Source organism: Sylvia atricapilla, chromosome Z (genome assembly GCF_009819655.1).
Source record: "Sylvia atricapilla isolate bSylAtr1 chromosome Z, bSylAtr1.pri, whole genome shotgun sequence".
In the NCBI taxonomy this organism is placed as follows: Eukaryota; Metazoa; Chordata; class Aves; order Passeriformes; family Sylviidae; genus Sylvia; species Sylvia atricapilla.
This window is the reverse complement of record NC_089174.1, coordinates 57,166,609-57,190,518: the sequence shown is the minus strand read 5'-3', so window position 1 is coordinate 57,190,518 and position 23,910 is coordinate 57,166,609. Positions and strand designations below refer to the sequence as shown.

Here is a 23,910-nt window from a genome sequence, read left to right as displayed (position 1 = left end):
TAGAAAAAAAGATGCAGGAGGGTTTAAACCTAACTATTCCAGCTTTCAGCCTCCTTGGGCTTTAATTTTTAAAATGATTATTGAAAGTCATCATTCAGTAAACTGTGCTTCTACTAAGAGTACTCAAAATTAAGCCTTTGATCACATATGTATATATTTTACCAGCAAATCAACTGGAAAATTCAATGTGTAGCTCTCAAAACACAACCTTGAAATTATACTGGCTTCAAGGGCTGCTTCTTATGAAATAAAGTTAAAAATTGTTGAGTCTGAGCCAACTTTGTTATCTCCAGCACCTGCTCTGTGCTTTACTAAGAGCTAAAGATAACGATTGTGATTTGACCCATGCCCTTCAGGAAGGGCCTGCATTTATGGTTTTTTTAAAGCAGATTTTTAATTCAGCACAAGTATCTTTACACTGTACAGGTGTCATCAATGTGCCTGAATAATGCCACACAAAACCATAAGCAGAGCATTAAAGTTTGGTGACATTTAGACCGGGCTGGAATAAGGCATTGGAGATTAGACTCTTGCTTATAGACTGCTTTTAAGATATCTGTTTTAATCTCCTATAGATTCTGCGGTACAGCATCTGAGACCTGCCAGAATGCTATATGTATCAGCAGCCACTGTGCTGAGCACAGAGCACAGTCTGGTCCTAAGGCAGGCTCCTGACCCCAGTTCACAGCTCCCTGCTTCCTCAGCCTGGGGACACGACTGAAGCACAGACCCCTTGCGGTATCATTGCCTGTTCTAGGGAAAAAGAAGTGAATACATCCTTGAAGCTGCCTCTAGGTGCCATTAATTTGACTTGTTCCCTTTCTATACAAATCCTTCTTTCATTTTTATAGATTCTTCCCAATCCAATCTTTTGCTGCTAGCTGCCAGAAAACATCATTCAAAATAATGATTTTGTCTTATGCTTTGATCAAACTGCAGGAATTTTCCCTTTGCTGGATACTTCTAGACAGGATATCCCCACCCATTGCTCCACTCATGCCTAACAAAGCCCTTCAGAAAGGCTTTGTCTACCAACAATTCAACCATCTTTGTTAAGTCTTTCTTGCTTTCACCACAACCCTGGAGCAAATACATCAAAGGGAAATTGTTTTTCCTTACAATACTATAATCACTTGACTGTGTAGGACAAAATAATCTAGCCCCCAGCAATAAAACATATGGCTACCACAGACTCTTACCTTTTGTTAAGTTATATTAATTGTCACCATTAAAAACTGGATTTAAGTGCAGCCAAGACAGAATACAACTTTATCTGAAGATTGAATTCTGAGATGACTGAACTCAGTGGGTCCCACCTTTTCTCGAGACATCAGGTGAGCCAACCTTAAGTCAGGCTGGAGAGGGTCTTCTTACATAGTGGCACTGTGGCATAGCTACTCCTTGCAGAATTGATGCCAGTGGAGGTGAAGAAGAGGGTAAGATATCTGTCATCCCTGCAGGAGCTCTTGATGCTCACTTGTCCCCCTACTCCCTGGGATGAGAAGGGATCCTACTTGAGCTCCTGCTCATCCATTGTTTGCCACCTCCCTCGTTTGGGCAGAGTGATCCAACTCCACCACCTTTCATTCTCAGGAGGGACAAAGAGGACTCATGGCATGAAGGAATCTGCTTGACATCAGGCTGAGATAGTGGAGAATGGTAAGTAAGGGGCTTAAGCAATTGAAGCTAAAGGTAAAGGTAAAGGTAAAGGTAAAGGTAAAGGTAAAGGTAAAGGCAGAAAAGGCCTTGTGAGGAGGATGGAAAGATGAGGACAGGACATGCAGCAGGATTTGTTTATGAAGGCAGATATCTGTCTAGATATGTCAGCTGTTTGACTTTTCTGTCCCTAGAACACTGAGAACAAAGAGTTTTGATGTTTCACAGTGACATGCTGTGCCCAGACAAATTTCATCCTTGAGCACAGGACAAGACTCTTGCTTTTCTTGTCTTACCCTAATATCATCCTCCTAGGACCCTCTGAACAATTACCAAATTCAAAGTGAATTAACTTGTAAGCATATAAGATAGCAGGTAGTTCTGTTCCCCACATTGTTCTTTGCATGAAACATCACAAGTCTGAGCAGAGGGGTGATCAATCTAAAAAGTGCTGTGAAGGAGTCTTGCATATCTCCTTAGAAACACAATGATGTGATAGTCTTACCTATTCCACTCTTTTACAGAAATGTTCCTAAGACCCTCAAGATTTCTTAGGACCAAAGGTTGAAAGCCACTATCCTAAAGGAATACACTATCCACAGCACATACTGTTGGAGCTTCCTATCAATACACCAGTCCAGACTTGCCAGGACCCCATAGCTGTTGCTGCAGTCTCCTCCTGAGCAGAGTGGTCCTGGCACCTGTAAAGTCACAGTCATCCTAATGTGATGCTAGCTTACCAGGAGGCACTAAATAAAGAAGCTTAACAGGGGAACATCTGATTGTAGTGATTTTTTGCGTGATCTGCTTACCTCACTTTCACATCCTCCAAAGTGCCTCAACTCATCTACCATTCACATATTAATATTTCCAACTTGTGCAAGCTCTGAGTCTTAGAAGCATCATGTTATATTTAGTTAATTTTCTTATTACTGAGTGTATTTTATGAGTACTGCTGCCTGTACTCCTGTTCAAAGTCAAAACAAACTAGCATACATTAGATATTTCAGGTATTGGATACAAAGTGACTTCCTATACCACATTCTTCCAAAAGGAAGGACTGAGGATGGGAGGAGATCAAGACACCTAAAAAGAAGGGGGGAAAAAAAGGCAACAAAAGGAAAAAAACAAAATGCCACCAAAAAAAAAAAAAAACAAAACACTCAAACCAAACCAACCAAAAAAACAAACAAACAAGCAAACAAACAAACAAAAAAAAAACACACAAAAAAAAAAAAAAAAAACAAAAAAAAACCCCACAAAAAACACCCCAACCTTCTCTTTGTATTCTTGTCTCCAAGAAACAGAAAATACACTCAGCTTCTAATGGTTATGACAAATCCAAGTTTTCTGGTCTGTGAAACAAATCCACTATAAGTAACTGTGACATTTTCTCACTGTACCTCATCAGAAAAATACACTGAGAAAAATATTTCAATCTCAAATAATTTGGGAGAGAGGTGTTTTACAACCAGAATAAACCTGAAAAATGTTTCAGTACTAAAGCCCCCACCTACCTTTCAATGACTTCATTGCATTGTGTGGCATTTCAGTGCTCTAACTGGGGGAAACAATTGTTTCCGGAAACATTAGCAATTATCAGATCAGAGAGTTTCTGAAAAATTGAGTAGACAGCTACTTACAATTAATATGGTTCCAGCTTCACAGTTCTGCAGAGCTTGATTTGTCAGTTATGTAGAAATATATCTCTTACCCCTGCCCGACTCCTGTGGTGTATCAGACTTTCTAGCCTGTCTGCCCACAGCAGTGTGTGCTGGTTTTGGCAGCTGCAGTGCATCTAAATGTAGCCAATGGAGACAATTCTTTTAGTAGTGAACATCATCTTAGCTGTATAAACTATTTTCTGCTTTGAACATCTGCTTTTACCCTAATGCACCCATCTCAGGGGAAAAAAGAAAGAGGTATAAATATTAAGACCTGGAAAAAAATACTTGTTCAACTTAATTAAGGTGCCTTGACAGCAATATAGGTGTTTTTAAATAAGACTTGCTAAAAATTGATTGAGGGATTATATATTGACTCCCAACAGCATCAGTCAGCTTTTTCAGAGAAGAGGTCCCACCTACTCCTCAATCCATTTTTTTAAAGCACAAGGTTCTGTTCAGATACCATGTAACAGCATGTGCAGAGACCCACTTGAAAAGAATACTGATATGAAAGACTAGTGGTGTCCTTATAGCTCCCATATGTTGGTGGGTTTTTTTTTTTTTCCTTAAGTTTCAGATTTTACAATGTCCTATAACTTTGCCCATTCCATTCTTTATCTGGAGAACATACTGATATGACAGGGTAAGAAAAGTGAACCAGGGTACAACATAATGGCGAATGCCATAAAAAGTAAATTGAGTTCAATGCACACTTGAGTTCTTGCTCAGCTCTTTACAGCTCTCAGCAGCTCAGGCCCTCAATATTTGTTGGCAATGGCCTTGGTAATAGTGGCTGGTGTCATGTCAAGGACCTTAAATTAACAATTAGTGGACACTCTAAATATGCATTGGCCAGGCTGAAGGAGGATACCTCTTGTAATGAAGATCTTGGTTAGGTCTTGCTTAAGTCTGTCAAGGTTTGATAATGCCAACAGCTTGCTTTAGACTGGTCTCTGTCGTTAAGTCTTAGTGGACCTAATTCTATAATTTCTTAGAGTGACTTATATAACCTATCTAGACAATTCTGTGAAACAATCCTGTAGTTTCCTTATCAGAAAGACTTCAGGCTGCCACTCTCTTGAGTGAAGATGTGAAAATGTCTGTGAGAATCACCTGGATAGCAGCAATGTTCTTCCCTCCAGCAAATTCCAGACAGAATGTGGTTCAGTGCTGAGCATTCAGTAACCTCCTTTGTTCATAGGCATTCCTGGATGTGGCTCAGATGCTGGCAGTAAAACAGTCCTAAGGGTCCCCTAGCACTCAGGGAAACAGATCCAAAGAAACAGAACATCAGGGCAACATCCCCAAAGAAACGGATGCTCATGGGCCAAGGCTCACAAGCAAGATGCTAAGACAATGTTTGCTTTAACCGTTAGACAAGAAACCACAAGCTGATTGACCAACAGTTTTACTGTGCAAATTTAGATCTGTAACAGCATAAAAATTAAGATAAGACTCAAAAAGAAATCCCAAGATAGCAAAGATTTCAGAATTTCATGTAATGACTTAAGCAGCAAAAAATCTTTGAGGTGGCTCTGTGCACATGTACTTTATTGCTTGTGCATGTGTTTGGACCTGGTGTCAAGACTTATGTTATTTTTCAATTATAATTTTTAAGCTCAAGGGAAAATACATAAAAATTACACTGGGTTTGGAAAAAAAATATTTATCCATTTCTATTTGTCCATTTCTTCTCAAAAATCTTGTAAATGGGAAAGCAGAAAAGAGGAACACCAGGTGTTCCCGTTTTTGAATCACCACAAAGCTGCAAGTCATGGTCTTTGCATTCTCTCCTTCCTGCTACTCTCGTACTGGTGTTCTAGGACAATGTGTTGTGTATCTTGAGCATGGCATTGCAGCCCTTGCTTGGCACTGACAGTCTCAGGCAGCTGCCATTCTCTTCCCAGCTATTTGCATCAGTGCCACCATACAGCTGACATGCACAGAGTGGGGGATCAAAGTCAGGCAGGATTGCTCGAGGCTTAATCAGTGGCATGCTTTGCAGTGGCTTGAAGAGTGGCTGGAGAAGTAGGGTATTTTTTTACCAGAGAAGAGAGGCAGGACTGAACTTAATTGTCTCTGGATTATTCAGGAAAGTTTTCTGGTTTGGAGCTTTAAACAAGAAACCTGAGGGACTTAATACAGTCTTCAAATCATGGCCAAATGGCACTATTCAATGAAACTCCAGAAGGAAAAATCGTTCAAATTTCCTACATTTCCATTACTGACAATTTGTTTTGGAAAGACACACATACAAAAAAGGACCTCTCACAGAAAATTCAGTGGATTTAATAAACAAATGGTCTTTGTGTTAACAAACCAGTGGAGAAAAAATAGAAAAAACCCTGATTTTATATTTTCATACTACTTGTTGCAACTGGATAAAGCTTACGGTCTAGAAACTAGAGAATACTTTTATTTAAGTTTATGGACAGCTGTTTCATTTCACTGTGGGACAAAATTTGATGATTTACATGTAATCCAGTTTAAATCTTTACGCTATTATCCCACCAGTCTTTTGACCGTATTCATGTTACTTGTTTAATGCTGGTACTGGTTTATGGAATCTTAGTGGTCTGAGAAGAAAACTTTTTACTTCGCAGAGCATGAACTGAATGAAACATCCCATATATATATACATCTAATTCACACCTATGAAAAAGAATTCCCTTGTAGAGTTAAAAGATCTTGATCCAAGATAAGGATTTCTGGTTTCAGGAGGAATTTTGGGAATATTGGATCTTACTGTCTTTATTTAACAAAAATTTAATCATGAAGAAATTGGCTATCATTAATAAATTGGCTATCTTTCACAAATTAATAACATTAAAACAAAACAGAGGTCTCCTAATATTTTGATATCATGCCTAATCTCAAATCACAGGAGATGCAGTTCAGATGGATGCCTTTTTCTGGTCCCTAAAATCATGAGCCAGATACATATTAGGTATATGTATAATATATATATTAGGTGATAAAAATGCAGCTATCTTTTATAAAGGGTCCCCTCAGGTGCACAAACCCACTGAAATACACGTTGAAAATGCACATGTGACAAAGGGCAAGTACAGTTTTATAAGTTTAGCAAGTTAGCATAATTGACAAGAATCCCCAGTCAGAAACACAGCTGTTGAGGTAATTCCCCCTTTTGGTCCTACCCTTTTCTGAAGCCCCCCTTCCTTGCTAGTTGTTTATGAGAGAATGTCTCTAATTTGGTTCTCAGAAAAAGCAAGATATGATAGGGGGCTAGGAATGTGGTTTGTCTTTCTGTCAAACTGTATAGGAAACTACTAGCATGAATCTATACAGTTATCCAATAATCAGCTATAGAGCTACAAATATATGTGAAGAATATATAAAAGCAAAAATCAGTTGGCATCAAGATCACCTGTATAATTACTAGGATTGGTTGAACATGAGGATAAAAACAAACTGTAAAATTTAAATTGAGCTGATTATCTGATTGTATCACTTTTGTTCTTTTTTTTTTTTTTCCTTTTTCAGTGTAAGCTAAGCCCAAATGAGTGCAAATATATGAAATCTAAACTAGGTATACATAGAACTCCATAAGTTGTGCCATGCTACCTTAGGCTACAAGGTTTAAGGTTTGTTTCTAAGATATTACCAATTATGACTCTTAGAGACAGAAAAGAAAACGTAAGGCCAGATCTGTAGCATAGCTCATTTTTATTGTTTAAACAGTTTTTGCATAGGAAATATATCCGCTTCCAGTAATTGACTGCAGTATGAGCAGCTGCTAGCAGTATAGGCTGGATATAACAGTAACAATCACATTAAGTCAAGCTTGATTTACACCAGTTTAAAACTTGTGGCAGTTGAGTTCATTTGTAACCTAAAAAAAAAAAGTACCAGAAAGAACATTTTATCCTCCAACCAGGCACAATAAAAACCTTTGTTAACACTCAGGCTAAAATCAGGTCTAATGCCAGAGGGCTCTAATTCCAAAATTAAGTTGCTGTACTGTAATGCGTTCTACTAGTGAAGGTTCATTACACAAAGACTCTGCATGCACCTTCTTTTTAATTAAAATGTAACCTTCAGGATTTATGGCCTACAGTATGGGAAAAAATGCCAAAAGTTTTAAAATGGATCAACCCTGGTATGTAGCTAGCAAGCAATAACTGACTACTTGTCACCTACAGTTGTACTAAATGTATCTAAAGAAACACACAGCCCTACAAAATTTTTTTCTCAGAGAAATATCATTGAGATGGGGTGCCTCTTCCCAGATTTCTAAAAGTTCTATATGATATAAGCACAAATTAACAGCTTGATGAAGACATAATCTAATGCAGCTCTTGAGAAGCCTATGCCTGGGATTGAGGAACCTCTCACATTCTAAAATGTTGTAGAGATTATTTTTGAAGAAAATGTTATCTGAAACATATTTACAACTGAACTCAACAGAGACTGTGAAATTGAACAGGCACTGCTCATTTGTTTGAGTTTTTTGGTAAACATTTTGCTGGTTTTTGTTTCTTTCTCATTTTGCATCAACTTCTATCAGTCCTTGCAACTTCAATGCCCTCAATGAAAAATGCATAATAAGCCATACTTCTTAAAAAACTTCCTTCTGCATATAAGATACATTTGCCATATCAGTCCCTGTAGCACAGTTTTCAAAATCATTCTGTCAAAAATACAGTAATACAAAGACTGGCTTTAGTGTCACTAGCTCACACTGCTCCCCATTTATTTAGGCCACCTCTTGTTTTACTGTTTCGGTATCATGCAATGAAAGTATCAAAGGCTTATTCTAGGATATCATTATGCTAGTGGCACTGAAGCCGTTTTCACAAATTCAACATACATCTGAATTGCAACACACAGATATTTCTAAAGAGTACTAACTAGTGAACCCTTTTATCATAAAACAAAAACAAAAACAAAAACAAAAACAACTACTTACAACCACTGAAGAAAAAATTGCAACAAAAAAAATGTAAAAATTGACCGTCTCCAACTTGTCCCCTTTACTATTGACAATGTGACCAACAGAGCTGTGGCATGGAAACAGTACAAAGAGTTGTCATGGCAATAAGTTTGGCTGATGCAAAGGTCATTGTGCAGGGTTAAAGGGCAAAATCAGTGGTCCATGTTATCCTCCAACTGCAGTGCTCCACCACATCCACACAATTTTGAGGAATTAATAAAACTGGGGAACTAGCAGAAAGTGCAAATAAGAAGGAGGCATTTTTCAGCTCCTTCAGCATGGAGAAGAACATTCAGCTTTGAGCCTTTCCTGTTTAACTTGATTAGCTGGCATGGGATTTTACTCTGTTTTTTTCCTAAAGTTTTCTATAGAAACACAATAAAAAAAATCCAGGAGCATACAGCTGGTTAACATTAACAAAAGACCTTGACAGGATCATGTAAACCATAAAGGATGTCATGCTTGGGGCCTTACTGCCAGCAACATTAGAGAGTTTTTTCATTCAAAGTGAAAACTGTACACTGAATATGGGATAACTTTCTGCAGCCTTCGTAATCTCACACAGTACATATAATTTAGGTTTAGGTACAGAACACACTCTGGTGTCACAGATGTCTTTGTGCAATCTCTTTCATTAAGTCCTTATGAAGCTACAAGTTGCAAATCCAAAATTCTGCTCCCTGAGGACACAGCTGTGTGAGACTTAAGTACTGTTTTAGCTCTCTGCCTATCCTGAATAGCTCTGTGAACCTAATCTTAAATACCATCATGTAACAATCACAAAAACTTTTGCTAAAGGCCATATATACTAATAAAAAAGACAGTGGTGCTTCCAACATTTTGAAATGCTCTGAAAACCAACTTTTCCAATACTAAATACAACAAAATAACCTTCATAAAATATAACTTTTCTCCATTTACATTTTTAAAGGATTAGCAACCTATGCTTTTCAAGCACAGGAATCTGCGAAATAACTCCTAACATGGACAGATTTTTTTTAATACATAAATTAAGAAACTGGAGAGTTTTAACCCAAGTCCAGTTTCTAAACAAAGAATATTCTTGTTTAAAAATGGAAATGCATTTCCATTATACTTGTTAAAAAGTCAGCTTTACAAACAAGGGTATTTTAATTAAAAAAAATCATAACAAAACTATACAGTGTACAAATTACTGTCTACAAGGTAGGTGTTTTTTCAGATCATCCTTTCTTCTTGCTACTTGCAGCTTCACAAACTCATTCACATATTTTCAATGGAGCTGCCCACCTGAACATCACCCCACAGCTATATTGCTATAATTAATATTTTTGCCATGTCTTTATGTACAGTCTCCTTCACTGCCTTTTTTTTTTTCTTAGTCAAGCCTCAAGCGTTCATGTCACTCCAGGGGAAACACACTTCAGTGGCACAGCCATGAGGCCAGGGCTGCAAAGCAACTTAATAAAGGCAGAACAGTGCACATAGAACGGGGTGGCTCAATTTAGTCAGAATACACTTCCTGGTGAAGGAGGAGGCCAGAGACTGGATTTGAGTTCTCAATCTTATCTTAATCTTTTGACTGCTGAGCTTAAAAATAAAACAACCAACAAAGCCAACCTAAAACCAAATATACAGTAAATGAAAAGTTCATTATCTTTCAAGCAGGCATTTTTATTAGAGAGGCAGGTGACAGAAACCCACAGCTGCTGAATAACCCAGTTTAAAGAAGGAGTTAACTTTCAAAAAAAAATTTGTATCTTTAAGCTCACTTTTTTTCATATGGGAGGCCAGAGATTTAAAAAAAAAAAAAAAAAAAAAAAAACCACAAACAAAAAAACCTAACCACAACAACAAAACCACCCCACAAAACAAAACACCTCAAAAACAAAACAAGTCTGTTAAGGGCATCTAGCTTCCTACAAAAGGCAATCACCATTCTGGATATTTCATGTTGAAGATGGAACTTGTTCCAGTTTTATCTCAATGTGCAATTAAAAGCTTTCAGGGAACACCTTGTTAATGGAATAAATCAAGGACATATCCCCAGCACAGCTCTGCTCCCAAACTGCTGTATATCATGGCATGTGTAAAGAACAATACATACTTTGTTTTACCAGGCCGGAGTCTGAGGTGCACTGTGCTTGGGTCAAGCAGACTTTGCCATGTGCTTAGCAAACGAATTGACTTATTGCAAGGTTCTGAAAACAAACCAAAGAACCCCACATTTATTTTTGCATCTTATCCTTTTCTTTTCTTTTCTTTTCTTTTCTTTTCTTTTCTTTTTCCTTTCTTTTCATTTTCCTTTCTTATCTTTTCTTTCTTTTTCTTCTTTTCTTTTCTTTTCTTCTCTTTTCTTTTCTTTTCTTTTTAAATTTAGCTAAATCTCAAAGGTTTATTTTCCTACAATTCCCATCTGTGTAGCCATTCAAGCCCTGCCTACACCCTCTCTCCTCCTGGTGATGTGAGGGTGTGCCACCACTGCTGCTCTAAACCCCGGATGGAGCCAGAATGGACTGATGGTGGTGCACTCCTGACCAGTGCTCATTGGGGTGGCTGCTGCTGGAGCTGCGCCTCTGGGACTGCTCCAGGGTAGCAAAACCTCAAAAACGCAGAGACACTGCAAGGGGCTGAATTTTCCCATCCACAGCACTATGTGCTCCTCTGCTTTCACCCTAATCGAAGACTGGGCTTTAAAGAAAACTTCACCCTGTGTTGAGTCATACATTGCAAAAATCCCTTTTGTGTAAGACGCCACCAGCAATAGGCTCACTACTGGTCTGAAAAATGCAATTTTACTGGAAACATACTTTTATTTCCACCATGGTCTAATTCCTTGCATAAAGAAACTCCTTCTCTGCTACACCCCAGAGGTCTCCATCTGATCTGCTCTACAAGAAGACTGAAAACTTCTGACATAGCCCAAGCAGGCTGAAAATTGTAATCCAAATGCTGAATTAAGAAACTTGGCCAGGCAAGAGGGGAGTAGAATATAAAAAAAATACATGTTCAGGAAAAAAAATCAAGCAGGATAAGGGGGGGAAATTCTCTACTTGAGCAGCTCTAGAGTCCACTGGAACTGGAGTCAGTGGAATTATGACAGCAAATATTTTGGCCCTATACTTGCATTTCCTAGACAAAGTGAATGTCTTTGTCATGCTGAGTGAAAAACGTCTTCTGACATGAACACTTCAGGATGCAGCATCTTTGCCAGAATTGAAAAGGCTTCATCTCACTGTGGGTCTTGACCTCTTTCTCTGTCTGTCTCTCTTTTCATGAAAAAAACCATGAAGGAAAATGATTTCCTCAAGTCAAGTCTGCCTCCAACAGAATTCATTATTTATTTTATAAATCCAGAAATGATTTCAGCTTGCACCCCAGGTGGGAAGTTAAAAAGAGGAAACCGATTTGAAAGTTTGTCACAGTAGGCAGAACAGTTGCTTTGCAGCCCTTGCCTGGCTAAGGGTGCACTGCTTCACAGCTACACTGTAAAGTGTTAAAAATCCTCCCCCCAACCCCAGAATATATATATATATGTATGTATAAAAAAAAAATCCCCTGTCCACCTCTCAGTACAGAAAAGGACCTCATCACACTGCAAAAATAGCAGTACCCACTTTGGTCAATTAAAACAAACAAAAAAAGCATACATCTTTTTTTTTTTTTTTTTTTTTTTTTTTTTTTTTAAATCTGTGTACTTACCTATAATAACCAATACAGCTAAAAGCACTACCTACATAGGCAAAACTTGGTATTGCATAATTCATATAAATTTGTATCCCCTCCCCCCAATATTAATTGGAAGATGAAAAACATGAAAGGTTAATAGAAAAAACACCAAAATACTGAAAATATTGCTGGTTGATTACAATTCTTAAGCGGCAACTATACACAGCCATGATATGCTTTATAAATGTGAGATACAGGTATAACTGTCTAAAAAATCCACGATGTCACACATTTTTCGCATCTGGAGTACAAAATATTTTGTCATAAAAATGGTAAAGATTTAAAATTATAATAAATGCAGCAAAACAAGTGTAGTGATGTCAATTTTTTTTTTTTAGTTTTGTTTTTTTTTTTTGTTTTTTTGTTTTTTTTGGTTTTTTTTGGTTTTTTTTTTTTTTGTTGTTGTTGTTGTTGTTGTTTTTTTCCATTTTTTAGATTTCAAGGCAAGGCACGTAATGTGGACATTATATCTTCGTGCAAATTAGGATTACTGGAAAGAGTATTTTAAACTTTTAAAGAGACATAGAGGCAAAATGTCTGCCCATGCACATTATATTTCTGTCAATATGAGAAAATTGTTGAACAAGGCTAACTTCTGAAAGCACCATGCAAGTTTACAGCACCCTGTAATTAGACTTACATTAAGAGTGCATTATTTAAATACAACATATCCCCATCCTGGTATTACCAGTTTGTAAACAGAAAGCTTTGCCCTTGTGACATGGATTTGCCTATGTCTTTGTCTCTATGATGTAGATTTTACAGAAACATGTAAACCCTATGGGTTCTTGATGCAACAAGTAACTTTAAATAAATAAATCCTACCCCTCTGTGGAGGCAGCAGCTAAACCAACATAAGTGCTGTGTTTCCATTGATTTCTTATTCTCAGAGATGTGATTTGTCTTGACTTAATGCCTTTTAATGCCCTCAAAAACTGAGGGGAAAAATAAGTTTGGTCAAGCGAATTTTTTTATTTCTATTTTTATTTTTAATCCCCTCAATTTAGAGTCCAAGGGCTGAAGGACTTATAGTGATGACCTCTTAGATATGATTTTTAAATTGCACTTGCCTCTGTAAGTGTTTCTTTAGTGGGGAAAATGTCACTTTTTTCGTTTTCTTTTTTTACTGTTGCATGAGAAGATAACACTTTTACCTGCATAGAGGCATTTCTTCCATAGAGCCTGTGTGTTCATACTGATTGAAAATTTCAAACTGCATAACACACTAGAAAAAGGCTGAATTAAGGGCCAAAGTTTAATAAATCCATACTGATAACTAAAGGCTACAGAGCTTATTTTTAAAACATTTAGAAATCAGACTGTTGAGAAAATGGCTGGCTCACGGCCCTTGTCCTCCTGCAGCTCTGCTGTTGCTGCCTAGCCTTTGTTTTGTGAGATAACCAGGAATAGTGATCTCATGCGTAAACAACAAGAATACTAAACCAATATAACTAGCTTATCATGCAAATATTAAGGCATCTAGAAAGTCAGTTAAAATATATTGTCGGAGACAGAACATCTATTTCCCAGCGGACTTCATATAACAAAGGCTACTTAGGAGGAGCTGCATTCTACCCATCAGTGAAATATCATCGACCCTTCGTATTTCATTTCAGTTTCAACCAAAAGGGAATTAGTGATTGTAAGAGCTGCAATTGCTGGTCTATTTTTGTTCTTCTTTCTTCAGGTTCTTTTCTCATACTGTCTTTTTTTTTTTTTTTCTTTTCTTTTCTTTTTTTTTTTTTCCTTAATTTTGTTTCCCTCAGTTGCTTGTTTCTGCTTGAAGGAAAGGCTCTCCAATTATGTTCAAACCATAATTTGGGACATTTGTCGGCAGGATCGGTGTCCTATTTGATACTTGGAAAGGAACCAAGCTAGCCCAGGTACCAGGACTGTTGAAAAGAGACAAAGAGAGAGACAAAGAGAGAGAGAAAAAACATAAATTAAACATGTATACAACGAATTTTAATCAAGGTTTAGCTAATATTCATTAATAATAGCACTACTTAGGATAAAACTGGAAACAAAATTTGTGAACATAACTTGAGATTCTACTTCCTAGTTTTCTTTGTTAAAGTGTGAGTTGTTTGAAAGAAAAATAATTTTGTTGAACTTGGTATCAAGTTGTATGGTACCTGAGTTACACTAAGTGGTCTGCTTGTTTATGAAAATCCCCCAAAATGTCAAATGCAAATATATGGAGCAGACACAACTAAACTATACAAGTGAAACTATATAGTGTGATGGATGCCATTTAAGAGCTGGTGAAATATACCACAGGGTACAGATGTTCTTTTTTCAAGAATACAGTATAAAGATTCAGTAGTTCAGCATTATGTGGGATTTCCTCCCCTCTTACAACACAGCAATTTATCTTGTCACCATCCCAAGATGGGCCTCTGATGGGCATGAATGCCCATAAAAACAGAGGACTTTTTATGTTCAAAAAACCTGCTTTAAAAAAAAAATTCCTTAAGAATGTCAGTCTCAGAAACACCAGCTAACACAGGATCCAACCATTTAAACACTTGCAGCCGAGGGTAGCCGTGAGTTGAGTGTAGCAGCAAATACCATATTTTTTTCAACAACCCTCTGAAAAAAAAATATTTTCAAGGACAATCCAATGACTTAGGAACTTGAGTCATCATTTCAAAAGAACTCTGTCACTAAGGAACTGAAGTCCCAATGGCATTCACAAGTTCACCAGGCACCAATCAGTAGTAATTGCAAGATGGATACTCAAAGGCCCGTCTCAGCTGCTGCTATTCAGTACCCAGCAGCCTCAGCAGCCCTTTCCTTAGATGTGGTTCTGGCAATCCAGAAGTCCAAACCAAACTATCCCAAGCTATATGATTCTGTGACTTCAAAGAAGTTTCATCACATTTATTCAGAAGTAAAACAGCATCATTAAGTCATCATCACTGCCAAAGAGCTAATATTAACACTGGACATACAGCATGCAAATACACCCTTCCTCTGCATTTCATTGTATGTGAGCTTTTCTAGTGTTTATCACAACGTAAGTGCCTACTTGGAATTACATTTTGGGATTAGGCTAATGAGCTTCCTGATAAACATCTGAAGCCCTTCAACATGTGTACTGTGGAGGCAAACTGTTTTCCTCCCTCCATATCTTTTGCCCCATTTCTTCACTGCTCTCTCCCTGGACAAGCAGATGCACTTTCAGACATAAAGTGGCATCAGATAAAAAGAGGAAAATTGAACTTTTTTATCGATTTCAAATGTTCATGACATAATTACATTTCCCTTGGCAGCCTTCAGTAGTCATTTCAGTTGCTGAAAAGTAGTCAACTTATTTTGTGAATTCCAGGAAATATGTTTCTCAGGTATTTCATATTAAAAAAATGCAAAGATCTTCTGTCATTTATTTCTGTTTAAAAATACTTACCTCTCTAAACCTGCCAATTTATTACTTTAACTACTAGAAATTAATTTCAGGTGCAATGTCTTACACACAAAAAAGTGGAAATAGTTCCTGACCAGCTTGTCTCGATGGCCATATTCCCAAAGGAGAAGAAATAATCTTACTTCATTAAGAAAATACAATAAATATTAATATATTAATGTTTTCAATGCCTGAAGTACAAATACTATTCACTGAGGCTGTTGAGTTTGTTTTTTTTTTTCAATTTGGTATATTCTTAAAGGACACCTTAAAATCTGCAGAGTTTTAATATTTTCAGAAATTTAAAAAAGAAAAGAATTGCTGTTTGCAAAATGTAAGATCAGCTAATATATTCTATTTTTTGTTGTTTTAATTCTATTGACTATTACAAAAAAAACCCCCTGCTATTGGAGGAAAATAAAAGCCCATTTAAAATTTTAAAATCACAGCTACACCACAAATCTTGAAGCACTCACAAAGACTTAAACCTTGTTATGCATGAAAGATTTTTCCAAGACAATATAATGAAAAGAATATGTTCCAAAAATAAAAAAATTTAATACCAGAATTTCATTTAAGAGGCTTAATTGTTTCAACTTATTCTTCATATTCCTTAACAATTTGTTTCAAAATGCATTTTTTGTTCCCTCCTCTTTGGATTTCAGTGATGCTAAGAAGTTAGTTCTGAAATAATAGACACAAAGTAAATTGCTTCCAAGCACATGCATTTGTAAAAATAAGAACTAGTAATAAAAAAAATAAAAAGCCAAGAAGATTTGTTTGCTTGGGATTGGTCTGAATACGTGTTTTACAACACACAGTTCTTTGATGTCCTGTTACATAGGATTTACAGTGTTAATTGACTTCAAAAAACTTCAACACTAACTCAAAGAATATAAATTTCTTTTTGAGGTCAACACTCTAAAACAAAGCAAAAAGTCAAAACTATATGTATCCAATCATTGAAGTACACTATAAATCATCAGAAAGATAACCTGGAACCTGTGTGTTTAGCCTTTGCAACAGAATTTTTTTAAAGTTGCCAGCCTTCTTGTGACTACAGTGGGTGAAGGAAACAAGTCAGTGCTGACTAAAAGCAAATTACTATTTGCAGCAAAATTTTTATCTGCTGCTTCAAATACCAGACAGAGATCTTGATTTCTATGGAAACTGCTCAATAAAAATAAGCTGCAGCCAATACAACTGTTGCCATATGACCTATGACCTATCATTTTAATACAGGTAATTATTTAAACTTTACAAGCCTCCCACCTTGTATCATAATCATGACAAAAATGCAGGCTGCAAGAAATTTGTCAGTACTACTTAAGAATCCTGAGGGAGAAAATACCTCTTCCATGTTAATACTGTGTATATCCTCCAGAAGTTTCAAAGCCACTTGTACTGCTCACACCAAGCCTTCTGCCAGAGATGGTGGTGTAGGCAGCAGAGCACTTGTGGGACCGGGACAGCCACCACTTCCACACCTGTGGCTAAAGTCTTGGTCTAGACACACGCACTGGCAGAGTCTGGCTGCACTGGCAGCTGGGAAGAACGGCCCATTCCCTCTGCTCACTGGCATTTCCTAAGCCATTATTTCCAAGGCCTGATGAGTTCTGGTTGTAGTTTAGGGAATAATGTCATCATACTACAGGTGGATGTAACTCTATCTTGGGCCATCCCAGTCCAGCTACCATCACCAGAGGCTTACTGCAGACAAAGGAAGAAAACAGAATGAAAGCTGTTGAGGAAAACAGCCATAGTTACAGTACAGAGCTCTGAGAACAGCTGTGATACAACTGTGAATAACCAAACACACAACACAGGCTTTGCTAAGCTACATATGTGTGGCTGTCTGGCCAATATTCCCATGACCTCCCTTTACATCTATGGCAAATTTAGTTGGACTTTCAGGTAACCTATGAGTCACACTCTGCTTCATAGTACCCCAGTGCTCCAGTACTCCAGTATGAAGCCAAGCCATCTGCCCAGAAGAATAAGGTCCTCCTGTTAGCCTTCTCCAGCCGACCTGGGAGGGACCTCTCTGAGTATCGCAGAGCTTACCTTCTGCCATGGAAATCACCCACAGTTTTTCTGCAGAACATCCTAGCAGGAATGACAGTTACTTCTGGCTGCAAAGCAAACTCCACCTGGGTGCCCATATAAGCAGGAAATGGGAGAATTTCAACATATCATCCAGCAGTTGGTATGAGTCCCAGTTAAAATTCAGCACTTGGTTTCACAAAACCAGAGGAAATTCTCAGCCTCTGTCCACTAAGTACCTCAACCAGGGAAGCCAAAATTCTTTCCATTGCCTGGGACAGAGACAAGGTGTTTGTCCTTGCAGGAGTTAATAGGATGCCCCCATGGCTTCTCCTTCGGATAAGAAATCTTTGTGTTCTATGAGTGTAATAAAGCAGGTCTACCTCACACTCCAGCTTACTACTCCTGAGGAAAACTGTTATCCATTTGCTGACAGAAGTTATAATATTAATGCCTTTCCATTAAAAGATGAAGTCAGACCTAAAAAAAACTGCTCAAGGCTAAGTTTTGAAGGAAATTACATGAGAAGCATTATGAGAGTGTTGTGAGATTCGGATCCATCTTTGTTGCAGGACCACCTTCCTGACCATTACATTTTTAAGTAATTTCACTACTGGTAGCAGTTTTCAGCATAGCTAGACTATCAGATATATTATACAGTCATCAGTTCCCTCTCTATCCAAAGGAAGCATAATGTATTTATCCGTTCAAATTAAATAAAACAAGCAAAACAAAACTCGACATGGTTAACATTCTCCATTACACTTTCTGTTACAGTTTCCAGATGTTAATTGAATCAAGATTTCTGCCATGATTTCCTCTCAAAGATAATAATTGCTGTTTCAAGAGCCTCTGATTAAAATATTACTGGAATGGACCACAAGTAGTGCTTGCATTATATGTATATACCGTCCACTTTGGAGGTTATAATAACATAAAGAGTATAATAATGTTAAGCAATTACCTAAATGAAATAAAAAAAATCTAATCTGACCTGAGTAGATGTGGAGGTCTTCCAGATTCTTATTTTCCACCAGTTATCACCTTCTTTCTTTTACAGTTTCAGAAGTTTGTAAGAGTATTTTACAATTCAGAAAGCATATCCAAAGCACTATTTCCTTCTTCCAGTTTTACTGTGATGTACATGAGCTCGCTAGCTTACAGAAGGTAGAACAGATCCTGCAAAGTCAGTTTTTGGATGGAAAAGGTAGAAATACCTTCAATGTTGAGTGAAGTAACAATAGTAAGCCACCAAGCAAGGCACATCTATCTCTGTAGTAAGTGCTTGCCCACACAAATACAGGGACTTTTACCAATTAAAATTACTTGGATCATAAGACCTTTGGAAATGCAATTTTGCAACCCTCAGTGCCCTGGCTAAGTTCCCACTTCTGCATTTCTGCCTAAAGAATAATCACCTACAACAAAATCTGCTTAACAGGATACTTCTGTTACCATTCTAAACTGACATCCATAGGTAAACAGCTGCCAAATTTTACCTTGAAGTTGAGCACTTGTTTCAAGAGATGTATTAAGCATATCTCAGGTTAGTTTAAGACAACTTTTACAGTTTTGCAGGCACATACCACACACCCAGCAGATGGAGGAGTTAAAGACCTATGATTTATGCCCAGGGGAGAGAAAAGGGAAATCTGCTATGAGAACACTATTTATTCAATTCCCTGCAGACTTCTTTTTGTGGTAGTGTAACACAAAAAAAGTACACAAAGATCAGAAGAGGCTGCATAGCCTGTTAGTAACAAAGAATACCCACAACAGAGGGAGGGCCCAGAGAAATGGCACATGTCCGTGCTGTGCTTTGGACCATTCATGTATGAAAACTTGGTGCAGGAACAGGGCTAACAGAAGGTTTCAAACGTGCACTCCACAGAGTCAAGCCAAACCATGGAGAACATGTGCTTGGTTACAAGAGTCCACAGGTTGCTTCTGAAAAACTGACTCTTAACTTTATATACCTGCAGTACGTTTTTGTTTCCCAAACATTACTATTTCCATTTAAAATCATTAGAATGTTTACCTCAGCACTTTTAAAAATTATAACTATAAGTTTATCAAATTAGCATGATAAAATAATAATGCAGATGATCCTAACTGTACCAACTAAACAACCAACCAAACAAAATAACTCAAACAAATCAGTTCTACTGATTCAAAAGAAACAGTTGGAGGTAAGATAATAAAGAAGTAGAAAGCTGGAGTAACCAAGGGGTTAAAGATACTTGTTTGCACTTGGGAATTCTCTATAATATGCTCCTCCTTTCCCTAGCAGCTGCCAAAAAACATCTGACAGGAAACATAAGATTAAGTTTGTCTCACCTAAGTGAACAAAGGGATCTCAGAACAAGCAACCAGTTCACTGCGGAGCAAGAGCTTTTCTAATCCTGCTGGAATATGCAGTGCTGCTTAGAAATTATTACTAAAGTTGTTTTCTTTATTTTAACATCTTGCTTCTACATCAACTCACTCATTTTGGTCATACTGCAGTTCTTGTTGCTTCTCCCATAAAGTGTAACTTAAAGCTCCAAACATAATCATGTGGAAAATGGACATTATTGATTCCTATGGTCCATTGTTCCCCCATTCTAAGTCCCTGAAGTTCATGTTCAATCTGGAATTACATCATGTCTGGTTTCTCCTGGTTACCAGACGGCTTGAGACGTGACCACAGCTACAGAAAAAACAAACAGCCTTCTTCACGCTTCAGCTCGCCTATCGATTCAAACATAAACTTTTTTCTTTCTCTCAAGTATGCTTCAAGTATGGAGCATGGTTAATTTAGAGATTAAGTTCCAAATTAGATTATCTAATGGCATCTTAATGGATTGCTGACCCATTTCCTGTGAGATGGCAGCATGCAAGTCTGGCTTGAATACAACTAATTTCTTAGGAAGTGTTCAGAAGATGTTTGCCTCCCCTAGAAGATGGGGAGGAAACAATGTTCTGCACATCTTTCTGCATTACAGACTTGGGTAAAACTATTAGAATTAGTAATTTAAACTGATAAAAATAAGAAATCATTAGATTTTTCTCTCTGTGAATATTTTTACAATCAGGAAACTTCAGAATTCTTGTTCTTAAATTTCAATTAAATGGGACTTTTATTTCCAAACTATTTCTGGGGAGACGAACGAAGGAGGGACACACATGAGACTGTATGAACTACTCTTCTAACAGGTGTCTGTGTTTGACCAAATGTGCTTCCACAGACACACTGCTGGCTGTGTAATTTTAGCTATATATTTTCTCATTTCCAAACATGTATGAGATACTGTGCTATAAAAGCAATATGCACCCATTCTCAATTCCCATCCAACTTCTTTCACAAATCAGATTATCCCATTTGATTGCATTATCAGCATTGTTATCATAAACACACAGTGTGTGGGGGCAGGGGGGGCGGAGGGTGAGTAATGATGCTTGGAATGCTGAATACCCCACAGCTGAGAAAGAAATTCAGCACTCTGAGGACAGAGCTCACCCCAGCATCTCCAGGAATGAGCCAGCTGTTGTACTATGCTGATGTGTCAAGATAACAGAATGAAAGCATGAAATTCTAGCTTAGTCCGTTTGTCTAGATACAGTAAAGGTAATACTAAACTGTTAATACAGAATGATTGTTAAAAGAATTAATATAAAATAAAATATATTTATCAATAACTGATTTGAAAAGTACACTTTGGCAATGAAAAGTTGACAACACTCCATTGAAGACTTGCAAATTCTCCACATGATCTAGGAAAGACCCATCATGCCAGCTTTTATGAGTATTTATACTGGAAATACCATCAGCGGTCTAATGAGTGGCTTAGATTTAGGATCAAACTCATGCTATCAGCCTCACACACACACACACACACTTTTATGTCACTCTCACTCATTTCTTAAGTGTACTTTTTGCATACACACTTGCCCTCACAAAGTGACTGAGACTGTATTTTTCTAAATGAGTCTTACAGATTTTCACAGCTTTCCCTTGCCTTCTGTCTCTAGGAAAACAGAACTCCCGTTATCAAAACCACAAGGATTTGGGGTTTTTAATGGTTTTCAGTATCTTCTTCATATTTACACCAAAAAATTGCCTACATGATCATAAAAGTACTAGAAATTTTTTTTTTTATTGATATGTTTAAATGATATTGAAAGTTTGGCAGGCACAATAATAATACATTTGCAAATAAATATTAAAAAATCATATAAAGACAGAATATGTACCATAGATGTTCTAAGGAAGCAAACAAAAAAATCAAACCAACCCAAACAAAAACTGTAGATTGTTTGGGTATGAGGAGCAAAGTAAAAATTACTGCTTCTAAATACTTCACCAGATAAATAGGGTGGGGTTTTTTTCAATTTTATTTTGGGTTTTTTAGGATGCTCTCTAAAAGTCTAATGTAAGTATTTCCTTTAAAGCTACTAGAATGTTTAATTCAGCTATTCAGAGTATTAATCTATTTTTTGTTATCACAATTCCCTGTAAGTCTTCTGGTTATGTAGGAAATGGTGTATCTGTGATCTAAGTTTTCACTGCTTGTTGGTCCTTTTTTGTTTAGTATTATTCATATTATCTTCAAAAGTTCAGCCTTTGCATGCAGCCCACTACTATCTTATACCTGAATCTTTAAAAGCCAACAGATACATAACTTTCTAGGGAAACAAATCAAAACAACTAAATTTTTAAATCTATGTATTGTACCTACCATGATATATGACAGGCAACTATTAATAAGACAAAGAACAGAGAAATAACAGAAGATATTCATCATTTACTTTCCTCACATTTCCAAGGTGTGGTTCACCAACAATGCTTGATGACAAAGCCTTCCTCTTGACCATCTCTGCTACCTGTAGAGATATCTGAAGAGACAGGGCAACTAACACTGAAGGACTGCCAACTTTTTCACCTGCCTGAGGTCAATACTACTTCTGGAAAATCAGTATACTTAATCACAAAAGCCTGATGTAAAATATGAGATTGAGCACAATCAAAATGAGCTCTGCAGATCTAAGGAAATCACATAATCAAGCATTCATCAAACCATTTGGAGATGCAGAAACTTGTCTGGACTGGGATATCTTTACCAACATGTTAAAATTACTTTTGCAATATATTCTCATTTTTTAAACTTAGTTTTAGTGCTAAAAAGACTCACTGCTCCTTAGCCTGTGCAGGTATAATTTCTCTTCTTAGGTCCTCATTTCTGTGGGATTTGAAGAATATCATATTTCAAAACCCAAAAACTAAAAGCCATCTGCTTAGGCAGAACAGTTTGTTTCCATGTCCTTGAAGGCTGCGAATAATCCAAGAGCAAGGGCATAGCCTAGGCCTCTAATGAAATGCCTGTGGCAGAATTTGTGCCCAAGCTCTTCTGGCAGTGTTTGTGTAGGTTGGTAGGGCCACAGTGTCAGGCAGCATTCTGGGCATTATCTGCAAAATAGTGTGGTCTATAACAGCAAATGGATCATGGAGCAGGCTTTTATTCACAACCAAAGTTTCCTTGACCGTCACATAAAAATATTTTCCCCCACTTTTCCTTTCTTTTCACAGTTTATGGCCAATATGTTGTATGATGCTACTGAAAAACAGAACTCAGCAAACACTAGGACAGTGATTCAATCAGTACAACTGGCATTGCTTTAAGGGGGGCTTGAGTGATGACTCATTATGACTGTGTGAGGATGTCCCTAGATAAGTTCTTGTGATGTAATTTTCTAACGCCTGTCAATGCCCTGAAAAATGCCACTTTGTAGTGAGAGAAAATAAATCACCCTCTCTGTGCAATAAAAGCTCAGTTTGGATTCACTACTGGCAGTACATTGTAAACTCTGGCAATTAATGCATGAGGAGGATTTTAATGTGAATCACAGCCCTTGAAGAGATGAGGTGAATCCATTAGCTAATTTTCCATTGTATTATTAAATATATAAGGAAAAAAATGACAAAATCTTATTTTACCACCATAATTTTTCCAGATTTAAAACATTGTTTCAGAAAAAGTGAAAAATTTTCAAAATTTTTTCAAAATTTTCCAATTTTTTTTCTAGAATTGAAAAAGAATAAACTTCAGATTTGTAAAGGGCACCTATTTTCAAATTTAGTAATTTCCCCTCCAAGCTGATTCTCAAAAGTCCCAACATTTCTAGTAGTACCAGCAGTGCAATGCATCAAAATGCATTTTGTGCATAAAACATATAAATTACACTCACACACATATTTATACTAACTGTTCATATATTTTCACTTGCAAATAAATTTTGAAAAAATATTTTAAATTATTTCATTGGTGGGTGGCTAATACTTCATCTGACAGGCTCCCAGCCTACAAGCTTTACACGTACAACCCTCATTTAATGTTGAGTGCTACAGATAATCCTGCACATGAAAAAAGTGAAAATGGATGTATCAAAATTATGTTGATTTGTTTATATGCCTATTAAATAAACATACACCTTCTGCT

The 23,910-nt window shown here is 37.1% G+C and overlaps 1 protein-coding gene and 2 long non-coding RNA genes across 8 annotated transcripts in view; 1 reads left to right on the top strand and 2 right to left on the bottom strand.

Annotated features, from left to right (window-relative positions):
• The window catches only part of LOC136373990 (uncharacterized), a 380,400-nt gene that overhangs the window by 126,535 nt on the left and 229,955 nt on the right, over positions 1-23,910 (top strand). The window lies entirely within an intron of this gene.
• Positions 1-23,910, bottom strand: part of LOC136373991 (uncharacterized) — a 229,122-nt gene that overhangs the window by 1,639 nt on the left and 203,573 nt on the right. The window lies entirely within an intron of this gene.
• Positions 12,391-23,910, bottom strand: part of NFIB (nuclear factor I B) — a 162,658-nt gene continuing 151,138 nt past the window's right edge. For 4 of the 6 annotated variants that reach the window (XM_066339087.1, XM_066339089.1, XM_066339091.1 and 1 more), the window contains one exon: positions 12,391-13,877. In XM_066339087.1, coding sequence (XP_066195184.1) covers positions 13,748-13,877 — 130 coding nt within the window. In that variant the 3' untranslated portion in view covers positions 12,391-13,747. The remainder of the gene's footprint in view (positions 13,878-23,910) is intronic. The other 2 variants (XM_066339090.1, XM_066339093.1) reach the window with 1 other exon arrangement.